The sequence below is a fragment of the Grampus griseus genome (genome assembly GCF_964374135.1).
Source record: "Grampus griseus genome assembly, chromosome: 16".
Lineage (NCBI taxonomy): Eukaryota > Metazoa > Chordata > Mammalia > Artiodactyla > Delphinidae > Grampus > Grampus griseus.
The window spans coordinates 36,238,693-36,250,806 of NC_139010.1; the positions used below are offsets into that span (position 1 = coordinate 36,238,693).

Sequence of the window (12,114 nt, forward strand, 5' to 3'; positions counted from 1 at the left end):
TGCAGTATTAGTACAGTGTAATGATGAGAGGTGCCTCAGAGTGTTGTATACAGGACTCCAGGAGCATACAGGTTTTTGTCTAGGATAGTGATGCATAAAGAAAGTTCCTGTTGAACTGATAACCATGACTGTAGCAATTGCAGAGGATCAGTTTCTGTAGAAGGGTGAGTATTCAGATGGAAAAAATAGCATGTGCAAAACCATGTATGAAACAGTGACATTTTCAGAGAACTGCTCTTAGGTTCCTAGCTGAATTGGTAGTTCAGGAGGAACTACCAATTGGAGGAATGAATAAATGTGATCTCTAACTGTAGATAGCAAAATTATCTATGCATTTTAAGATAAAGGGTGGCAAATTTCAGCTTTGTGAGACTATTAATCAGAATATCCAAAATGGAATGAATTACCTGGAGATAGCAGTCTCTGTCCCTGGGAATGATCAAGAGATCAAGAGATCAATGAGATCTCATTGATCAAGAGATCAATGAGACTGATTATTTATCTGCCAGAAAAGTTAAGCAACATTTTTCAAAAACTGTATTCCTGGATTTCAGTAGGTGTAGAAAAGGGAGACTGATCAGATGAGTATAGGAAGAACAAGTTAATCGAAGTTAATTTTTTTTTTAAATAGTAGACTCTGCAGTGCCTTTAATATATAATTATAGTACTGTGATGTTACAAAAGGTGGTACAGGAAAATATGTAGCCATTTTCCAAAACATGAGGACAAATCCCTTCTACACAGTGTATTTTGAGGGACTAGTGGTTTGTGGATCATCCACACTTGTGAGTCTCGATGAGGAGAGAGAAATGCACAGAACTCTTGGTGGTTGCTAATCTGACTCAGCGCAGAACTTCCCAACAAGTGAACTGACACATACTGGTTTGTTATGACTGGTTATAGGTTAACCAGTTTATGGATCCCCTCAGGCTTTTGGGTAGCTGTGCGAGGTTTGGGACTTCTAGATTTCTCAGAGCCAGTTATGGGGATGGGTGGTAGAGAGAGAAATCTCATCCAAGATAAGCCTTACTCCAGCAAACCTTAAAACTATTATTTTCTTTCTATACCTTGATTTTAAAAGAATTGGATGTACTAACCCCAGGGTCTTTTAATATTACATGTGTAAAAATTCCTCTTCCCATTCTATGACTTCTTGAATGTTGCTGGTTCCCTTTCCTGTCTGTCCTTCAGTTCCCATCGTTGTCATAATTAATTACAGGATTATGTCTTAATCTGTAATTCAGGGGACTGGTGGTTCAGAACCACTTATCTACTTTCTCTGTATTTTTGTCAGTACTGTTTCTCTTTTCACCTGGCCTATCCTTTTATTCCTCTTTTCTCCCCAGACCTCCCCTTTTCCCTGCACCCTCCATTAACCATATGGAATTCTCTCACATCTTAACAAACCCATATCCTTGACTTCTTCACCTATATTCTCCTGATTGTAACTTTTTCCTAAATGTACTAATTCCTCAGTAGCATTCTTACATGAAAGATTCTTATTTTCCAGGCACTCTAGTACTGTGCTGTTTAGGGGTGAGGTCTTTGTCTTCGCTCCTCATTGTTACTTCTAAATGAAGTGTTCTTAAGCCTCTTTCATTTGACACTTAGGGCATTTGGCTTTATCAACTCCTCCTTAACGGTCCCAATCCCTAGCTCACAAAAATCTTGGCCCTTGGCTCACTTTCCCTCTTCATTGTAAGCTTTGCTACAACTCTGAGTGTAGCCTCCAATGTTCATGTGCATGATTCATTTAACCTTCCGACTACCTAGTTCCTTAGGAGTCTCTTATATATAAGATCTGTCATCTGAGAATAGAGATAGTTTTACCTTTTTCTATTCAATCTGGATGCTTTCCCTTTTTTCCCCCCTGCATAATTGGCTAGAATCTCCAGTACAAGTTAAGGAGTGATGAGAGCAGACATCTTTGTCTTCTTTCTGATAGTAGGAGCAAAGCATTTGGTCTTTCACTGTTAAGTATGATGTTAACTGTGGGTTTCATAGATACTCTTTATCAGGTTGAGGAAGTTCCCTTCTATTCCTATTTTGTTGAGTGTTTTTTTTTTAATCACGAACAGGTATTAGATTTTTTCAAATGCTATTGCTGTGTCTATTGAGATAATCATTTTTCCTTTCATTCTGTTCATGTGGTGTATGACTTTGATTTTCAGATGTTGAATCAACCCTGCATTTCTCGAATAAATCCCTCTTGGTCATGGTATCCTTTTAGATGTTGCTAGATTCAAATTGCTAGTGTTTTGTTGAAGATTTTTCTGTATACATTCATAACAAATACTGGTCTGTAGTTTTCTTGAGATGTCTTTGTCGTTTTGATATTATCACATAAATTGAATTGGGAAGTGTTTCATTTCTATTTTTGAGAGAGTTCATGAAGGAATTTTGTTAATTCTTCATTAAATGTTTTATAGAATTCACCATTGAGGTTATTTGGGTTTTGGCTTTTCTTTGCAGTGAGTTTTTTGTTTGTTTGTTTTTGGGTTTTTTTTTGCGGTACGCGGGCCTCTCACTGTTGTGGCCTCTCCCGTTGCGGAGCACAGGCTCCGGACGCGCAGGCTCAGCGGCCATGGCTCACGGGCCCAGCCGCTCCGCAGCATGTGGGATCTTCCTGGACCGGGGCACGAACCCGTGTCCCCTGCATCGGCAGGCGGACTTTCAACCACTGCACCACCAGGGAAGCCCTGCAGTGAGCTTTTTGATTACTAATTTAATCTCATATATTCTGTGCATGTCTGTTTGGTTTCCTTAGTTTGTAGTGTTGCTCAAGTCTTCTGTTTCCTTGCTGACCTTCTTCCTAGTTGTTTTATCCATTAATGAGAAGGAGGTATTAAAGTCTCCAACTTAAGTATATCTTGTAGGGAAGGTTTGATAGCAACAAATTCACGCAGTTTGTGTTTATCTGGGAATGTTTTAGTTTCTCTTTAATTTTAAAGGATAGTTTCGCTGGATATAGGATTCTTGGTTGATAGGCTTTCTTTTAACTTTTTTTTTTTCTGTCCTTTTTATTTTATTTTTTTTAAATTTTAACAGCTTTATTGATACACAATTCACATCTAATACAGTTCACCCATTCAAAGTGTACAGTTCAATGGCTTTTTATATTCAATATCTACTGAATTGTGCAATAATCACCACAATCAATTTTACAACATTTTCATCACCCCTGAAAGGAAACCCTACATTCCTTAGTCACCCCCCTACCCTACTCGCCCATACCTTCCAGCCTTAGGCAACCACTAATCTGCTTTCTGTCTCTATAGATTTGCCTGTTAGGATATTTCATATAAATTGAATGATACAATATGTTGTCCTTTGTGTCTGGCTTCTTGCACTTAACATGATTATTCAAGGTCCATCCATGTTGTAGCATGTATCATTGCTTCACTTCTGTTTATCAACAAATACTAATCCATTGTATGGATATGCCACATTTTATTTATTCATTCACCAGCTGATGGTCATTTCATTCTTTTTTAGTTTTGGTCTATTATAAATAATGCTGCTATGAACATTCGTGTACAAGTTTTTGTGTGGATGTATGTTTTCATTTCTCTTGGGTATGCCACCTAAGAGTAGAATTGCTGGGTCATATGGAAACTCTTTGTTTAAACTTTTGAGAAACTTCTAGACTGTTTCCTAAAGAGACAGAACCATTTTACATTCACATTTACAGTTTATTAGGGTCCCAATCTCTCCACATCCTCGACAACACTTGTTATTTGACTTATTGATTCTAGGCATCCTAGAGGATGTGAAGTGGAATCTTGTGATTTTGATGCACACTTCCATGATGGTTAATGATGTTGAACATTTTTTATATGCTTATTGCTCATTTATATATCTTCTTTGGAGAAATATCTATTCATATCCTTTGCTCATTTTATTTATTTTTTTATTTTATTATTATTATTTTTTACATCTTTATTGGAGTATAATTGCTTTACAATGGTGTGCTAGTTTCTGCTTTATAACAAAGTGAATCAGTTATACATATACATATGTTCCCATATTTCTTCCCTCTTGCATCTCCCTCCCTCCCACCCTCCCTATCCCACCCCTCTAGGTGGTCACAAAGCACCGAGCTGATCTCCCTGTGCTATGCAGCTGCTTCCCATAGCTGTCTATTTTACATTTGGTAGTGTATGTATGTCCATGCCACTCTCTCGCTCTGTCACAGCTTACCCTTCCTCCTCCCCATATCCTCAAGTCCATTCTCTACTAGGTCTGTGTCTTTATTCCTGTCTTACCCCTAGGTTCTTCATGACATTTTTTTTTCTTAAATTCCATATATACGTGTCAGCATACGGTATTTGTCTTTCTCTTACTGACTTACTTCACTCTGTATGACAGACTCTAGGTCCATCCACCTCATTACAAATAGCTAAATTTCGTTTCTTTTTATGGCTGAGTAATATTCCATTGTATATATACATGCCACATCTTCTTTATCCATTCATCCGATGATGGACACTTAGGTTGTTTCCATCTCCTGGCTATTATAAATAGAGCTGCAATGAACATTTTGGTACATGATTCTTTTTGAATTATGGTTTTCTCAGGGTATATGCCTAGTAGTGGGATTGCTGGATCATATGGTAGATCTATTTGTAGTTTTTTAAAGGACCTCCATACTGTTCTCCATAGTGGCTGTACCAATTCACATTCCCACCAGCAGTGCAAGAGTGTTCCCTTTTCTCCACACCCTTTCCAGAATTTATTGTTTGTAGATTTTTTGATGATGGCCATTCTGACTGGTGTGAGATGATATCTCCTTGTAATTTCGATTTGCATTTCTCTAATGATTAATGATGTTGAACATTCTTTCATGTGTTTGTTGGCAGTCTGTATACCTTCTTTGGAGAAATGTCTATTTAGGTCTTCTGCCCATTTTTGGATTGGGTTGTTTGCTTTTTTGTTATTCAGCTGCATGAGCTGCTTGTAAATTTTAGAGATTAATCCTTTGTCAGTTGCTTCATTTGCAAATATTTTCTCCCATTCTGAGGGTTGTCTTTTGGTCTTGTTTATGGTTTCCTTTGCTGTGCAAAAGCTTTGAAGTTTCATTAGGTCCCATTTGTTCATTAGGTCCCATTTTTGTTTTTATTTCCATTTCTCTGGGAGGTGGGTCAAAAAGGATCTTGCTGTGATTTATGTCATAGAGTGTTCTGCCTATGTTTTCCTCTAAGAGTTTGATAGTTTCTGGCCTTCCATTTAGGTCTTTAATCCATTTTGAGCTTATTTTTGTGTACGGTGTTAGGGAGTGAACTAATCTCATACTTTTACATGTACCTGTCCAGTTTTCCCAGCACCACTTATTGAAGAGGCTGTCCTTTCTCCACTGTACATTCCTGCCTCCTTTATCAAAGATAAGATGACCATATGTGTGTGGGTTTATCTCTGGGCTTTCTATCCTTTTCCATTGATCTCTATTTCTGTTTTTGTGCCAGTACCATACTATCTTGGTTACTGCAGCTTTGTAGTATAGCCTGAAGTCAGGGAACCTGATTCCTCCAGCTCCGTTTTTCATTCTCAAGATTGCTTTGGCTATTCGGGATCTTTTGTGTTTCCATACAAATTGTGAAATTTTTTGTTCTAGTTCTGTGAAAAATGCCAGTGGTAGTTTGATAGGGATTGCATTGAATCTATGGATTGCTTTGGGTAGTAGAGTCATTTTCACAATGTTGATTCTTGCAATCTAAGAGCATGGTATATCTCTCTATCTATTTGTATCATCTTTAATTTCTTTCATCAGTGTCTTATAATTTTCTGCATACAGGTCTTTTGTCTCCTTAGGTAGGTTTATTCCTATATATTTTATTCTTTTTGTTGCAATGGTAAATGTGAGTGTTTTTTTTTTTAACATCTTTATTGGGGTATAATTGCTTTACAATGGTGTGTTAGTTTCTGCTTTATAACAAAGTGAATCAGTTATACATATACATATGTTCCCATATCTCTTCCCTCTTGCGCCTCCCTCCCTCCCACCCTCCCTATCCCATCCCTCCAGGCGGTCACAAAACACCAAGCTGATATCCCTGTGCTATGCGGCTGCTTCCCACTAGCTATCTACCTTACGTTTGTTAGTGTATATATGTCCATGCCTCTCTCTCTCTCTCTCTCTCTCTCTCTCTCTCGCTCTGTCACAGCTCACCCTTCCCCCTCCCCATATCCTCAAGTCCGTTCTCCAGTAGGTCTGTGTCTTTATTCCTGTCTTACCCCTAGGTTCTTCATGACATTTTTTTTTCTTAAATTCCATATATACGTGTTAGCATACGGTATTTGTCTTTCTCATTCTGACTTACTTCACTCTGTATGACAGACTCTAGGTCTCTCTACCTCATCACAAATAGCTAAATTTCGTTTCTTTTTAAGGCTGAGTAATATTCTATTGTATATATATGCCACATTTTCTTTATCCATTCATCTGATGATGGGCACTTAGGTTGTTTCCACATCCGGGCTATTGTAAATAGAGCTGCAATGAACATTTTGGTACATGACTCTTTTTGAATTTTGGCTTTCTCAGGGTATATGCCCAGTAGTGGGATTGCTGAGTCATATGGTAGTTCTATTTGTAGTTTTTTAAGGAACCTCCATACTGTTCTCCATAGTGGCTGAACCAATTCTCGTTCCCACCAGCAGTGCAAGAGTGTTCCCTTTTCTCCACACCCTCTGCAGCATTTATTGTTTGTAGATTTTTTGATGATGGCCATTCTGACTGGTGTGAGATAATATCTCATTGTAGTTTTGATTTCTGTTTCTCTAATGATTAATGATGTTGAGCATTCTTTCATGTGTTTGTTGGCAGTCTGTATATCTTCTTTGGAGAATTGTCTATTTAGGTCTTCTGCCCATTTTTGGATTGGGTTGTTTGTTTTTTTGTTATTGAGCTGCATGAGTTGCTTGTAAATTTTGGAAATTAATCCTCTGTCAGTTGCTTCATTTGCAAATATTTTCTCCCATTCTGAGGGTTGTCTTTTGGTCTTGTTTATGGTTTCCTTTGCTGTGCAAAAGCTTTGAAGTTTCATTAGGTCCCATTTGTTTATTTTTGTTTTTATTTCCATTTCTCTAGGAGGTGGGTCAAAAAGGATCTTGCTGTGATTTATGTCATAGAGTGTTCTGCCTATGTTTTCCTCTAAGAGTTTGATAGTTTCTGGCCTTCCATTTAGGTCTTTAATCCATTTTGAGCTTATTTTTGTGTACGGTGTTAGGGAGTGATCTAATCTCATACTTTTACATGTACCTGTCCAGTTTTCCCAGCACCACTTATTGAAGAGGCTGTCCTTTCTCCACTGTACATTCCTGCCTCCTTTATCAAAGATAAGGTGACCATATGTGTGTGGGTTTATCTCTGGGCTTTCTATCCTGTTCCATTGATCTATCTTTCTGTTTTCGTGCCAGTACCATACTATCTTGATTACTGTAGCTTTGTAGTATAGTCTGAAGTCAGGGAGCCTCATTCCTCCAGCTCTATTTTTCGTTCTCAAGATTGCTTTGGCTATTCGGGGTCTCTTGTGTTTCCATACAAATTGTGAAATTTTTTGTTCTAGTTCTGTGAAAAATGCCAGTGGTAGTTTGATAGGGATTGCATTGAATCTGTAGATTGCTTTGGGTAGTAGAGTCATTTTCACAATGTTGATTCTTCCAATCCAAGAACATGGTATATCTCTCCATCTACTTGTATCATCTTTAATTTCTTTCATCAGTGTCTTATAATTTTCTGCATACAGGTCTTTTGTCTCCTTAGGTAGGTTTATTCCTAGATATTTTATTCTTTTTGTTGCAATGGTAAATGGAAGTGTTTTCTTGATTTCACTTTCAGATTTTTCATCATTAGTGTATAGGAATGCAAGAGATTTCTGTGCATTAATTTTTTATCCTGCTACTTTACCAAATTCATTGATTAGTTCTAGTAGTTTTCTGGTAGCATCTTTAGGATTCTCTATGTATAGTATCATGTCATCTGCAAACAGTGACAGCTTTACTTCTTCTTTTCCGATTTGGATTCCTTTTATTTCCTTTTCTTCTCTGATTGCTGTGGCTAAAACTTCCAAAACTATGTTGAATAAGAGTGGTGAGAGTGGGCAACCTTGTCTTGTTCCTGATCTTAGTGGAAATGCTTTCAGTTTTTCACCATTGAGGACGATGTTGGCTGTGGGTTTGTCATATGTGGCCTTTATTATATTGAGGAAAGTTCCCTCTATGCCTACTTTCTGGAGGGTTTTTATCATAAATGGGTGTTGAATTTTGTTGAAAGCTTTCTCTGCATCTATTGAGATGATCGTATGGTTTTTCTCCTTCAATTTGTTTATATGGTGTATCATGTTGATTGATTTGCGTATATTGAAGAATCCTTGCATTCCTGGGATAAACCCCACTTGATCATGGTGTATCATCCTTTTAATGTGCTGTTGGATTCTGTTTGTTAGTATTTTGTGGAGGATTTTTGCATCTATGTTCATCAGTGATATTGGCCTGTAGTTTTCTTTCTTTGTGACATCTCTGTCCGCTTTTGGTATCAGGGTGATGTTGCCCTCGTAGAATGAGTTTGGGAGTGTTCCTCCCTCTGCTATATTTTGGAAGAATTTGAGAAGGATAGGTGTTAGGTCTTCTCTAAATGTTTGATAGAATTTGCCTGTGAAGCCATCTGGTCCTGAGCTTTTGTTTGTTGAAGGATTTTAAATCACAGTTTCGATTTCAGTGCTTTTGATTGGTGTGTTCATATTTTCTGTTTCTTCCTGATTCAGTCTCGGCAGGTTGTGCTTTCCTGAGAATTTGTCCATTTCTTCCAGGTTGTCCATTTTATTGGCAGAGTTGCTTGTAGTATTCTCTCATGATCCTTTGTATTTCAGCAGTGTCAGTTGTTACTTCTCCTTTTTCATTTCTAATTCTATTGATTTGAGTCTTCTCCCTTTTTTTCTTGATGAGTCCGGCTAATGGTTTATCAATTTGGTTTATCTTCTAAAAGAACCAGCTTTTAGTTTTATTGATCTTTGCTATCGTTTCCTTCATTTCTTTTTCATTTATTTCTGATCTTATATTTATGATTTCTTTCCTTCTCTTAACTTTGGCGTTTTTTGTTCTTCTTTCTCTAATTGCTTTAGGTGCAAGATTAGGTTGTTTATTCAAGATGTTTTGTGTTTCTTAAGGTAGGATTGTATTGCTATAAACTTCCCTCTTAGAACTGCTTTTGCTGCATCCCATAGGTTTTGGGTCGTCGTGTCTCCATTGTCATTTGTTTCTAGGTATTTTTTTTTTTTTTTAAGTTTCCATTTTCTTTATTAAAAAACAAAAATCACCAACTCATGGAAAATAATTCATCAAATCATAAAAAGGAGTAGAAACAAAAAATCAAATGTCAATTTAAAGAATATCTGACACACTATAATGTGTGTATACAGTCTCTTAAATAATTTAAGATTAGCTCCATATTAAACACCCAGCTTTTCTCACATTGTTGCAAACCCAAGTATTGTTCTGACTATACAGTCATTAATTATCTTTTTTAACAAAAATAAAGATTGAACTCAAACAGAACTCCTCTTAGTATTGCCATTTTAACTTTTGCTGCATTACCAGAAACAGTGTGTTTTCAAGAACTGGATTTTTCTAAGCCCATTTTTATTTTTTATTTTTTATTTTATTTATTTATTTATTTTTTTTGCGGTACGTGGGCCTCTCACTGTTGTGGCCTCTCCCACTGCGGAGCACAGGCTCCGGACGCGCAGGCCCAGCGGCCATGGCTCACGGGCCCAGCCGCTCCGCGGCATGTGGGATCCTCCCGGACCGGGGCACGAACCTGTGTCCCCTGCATCGGCAGGCAGACTCTCAACCACTGCGCCACCAGGGAAGCCCCCATTTTTATTTTTAAAACTTCACTATTTGATTATATTCATTGTAGAAAAATGTGAAAATATGGAAAAATATAAAGAAAATTAAAAATTTATCCAATATCCCTCCCCCCAAATATAATAACAAAAGAGTATATATCTTTCTATTCTTTGTACATATTTAAAACAAAATTAGTACTGTAAAATGCTTCTATATCCCCAGTTCATATTATACAGCAACAATTTCCTTAGTACGTTAAATATTATGTGAAACCATGATGTTCAGTTGGCTGCTTCACAATCTAATTAGAGCTTAACCATGATTACCTCCAGTTTTTGGATATTCAGATTGTTTTGAATATCTGCTATTAAAACTATGTTCTACATCCTTCTTTATACATAATTATTTGTATGTATCTCTGATAATTTCTTAAAGATAAATTCCTAGGAGTAAAGTAACCAGCACAAAGGGTATTTTTTAAGCCTTGTGATACATTTTACCAAAATGCCCTCCAAAAAGATTATACCAATTCACAGTCACATCAATAAATAGTCTAAGAGCTATTTCTTCACATTCCTTGGCAACATAGGAATGTTACTGCTTACCTTTACTGTTACAAATTTGGGGGAATGGTGAAAGGTGTCTTCTTTTTTTCTAATGTGTAAATATTTCCCCACGTTTTCTGGTTATTTGCTTTCCTTCTGTTATTTGAAGCAGTCCAAGTCTTTTAGAAGGCATCTCTGATGTGAGCAATGTCTTGTCTTATCACTTGTTCTTCCTTAGGGGGCAAGGGCACAGAAGCTGCATATCTCTTCTGTGTTTTCTCAAGCAGGAATTCCCCAAATGATTGGAGTTAGAAGGTTACCTTGTCTTCTGGGCAGCCATGCTATTTTAATGTCTTGGTAACATAACAGAAAACTGGGCCATTTTCCTAATGTTATGGAGGGTTTCTGACCATTCCGTGGATCCTATCTGAGGTATGGTAGTGAGAAGTAAACTTTTGGCTTTATTGGCATTTTCTTTCAGGGTCTTTAAGACCCGGTCCACAGAAACTACTTCCTCATGCTCCTTCCAGCAATCATAATCTGTTGCCATGGCGATACTTGCGTAGCAAATTCCAGCCTCCTTAGCAAGAATCACCTCTGGAACTGTGGTCATGTTGATAACATCCGCACCCCAGGTTTGGAACATGACACTTTCTGCCCGGGAGCTAAAACGAGGTCCCTCAATTGTGATCATTGTCCCTTTTGAGTGGCACCGGAGTCCTAGCTTCTTAGTGGTCTCTATGAGGACCTCTCGTTTTAGGGCAGAACGGCTCAGCCATTGGAATATGACACACTCCTCTGGCACAGGAATGATTTCCGTCGTAGAAGGTCTGAAGCCTTCTGGTAGTCCTGTCAATGAACTGATCAATAATGACGATATCGCCAGGCTGAATCTCTTCCTTCAAGGAACCGCAAGCTGTGGTCACTATGACATGTGTACAGCCCTCCTCCTTCAGAGCCCAGATGTTCGCCTGATAGTTGACTTTCGAAGGCATGATGGTATGCTGCCTCCCATGCCTTGCAAGGAGGACGCAATCAACATTCTTTATCTTCCCCAAAATTAAGGCATCAGAAGGCTTGCCAAATGGAGTGTCCACATATTTTTTGGTTCTTCCTTCTAAGATTTCTGGATCATCCAGGCCTGTCCCACCAATTATTCCAATCTTCACGGCCGCGGGAGTGGCACCTGAGGCCATGGCTGCACGAGGAAGGTGTTTCTAGGTATTTTTTGATTTCCTCAGTGATCAGTTCGTTATTAAGTAGCGTATTGTTTAGCCTCCATGTGCTTTTATTTTTTACAGATCTTTTCCTGTAATTGATATCTAGTCTCATAGCCTTGTGGTCGGAAAAGATACTTGATACAATTTCAATTTTCTTAAATTTACCAAGGCTTGATTTGTGACCCAAGATATGGTCTATCCTGGAGAATGTTCCAAGAGCACTTGAGAAAAATGTGTATTCTGTTGTTTTTGGATTGAATGTCCTATAAATGTCAATTAAGTCCATCTTGTTTAATGTATCATTTAAAGCTTGTGTTTCCTTATTTCTTGTCTTTTTTTTTTTTTTTTTTTTGCGGTACGCGGGCCTCTCAGTGTTGTGGCCTCTCCCGTTGTGGAGCACAGGCTCTTGACGCACAGGCTCAGTGGCCATGGCTCACAGGCCCAGCCGCTCCATGACATGTGGGAACTTCCCGGACCGGGGCACGAACCCGTGTCCCCTGCAT

At 38.1% G+C, this 12,114-nt stretch overlaps 2 protein-coding genes across 4 annotated transcripts in view; one reads left to right on the top strand and one right to left on the bottom strand.

The window, feature by feature from the left end:
* The window catches only part of CCSER2 (coiled-coil serine rich protein 2), a 164,908-nt gene that overhangs the window by 78,313 nt on the left and 74,481 nt on the right, over window positions 1-12,114 (top strand). The window lies entirely within an intron of this gene.
* LOC309835039 (S-methyl-5'-thioadenosine phosphorylase-like) lies at window positions 9,990-11,597 on the bottom strand. Its single transcript, XM_082674312.1, is given in 2 exon segments — window positions 9,990-11,146; window positions 11,148-11,597. Coding segments are annotated over 2 exon segments (849 nt in total). The 5' UTR covers window positions 11,588-11,597; the 3' UTR covers window positions 9,990-10,737.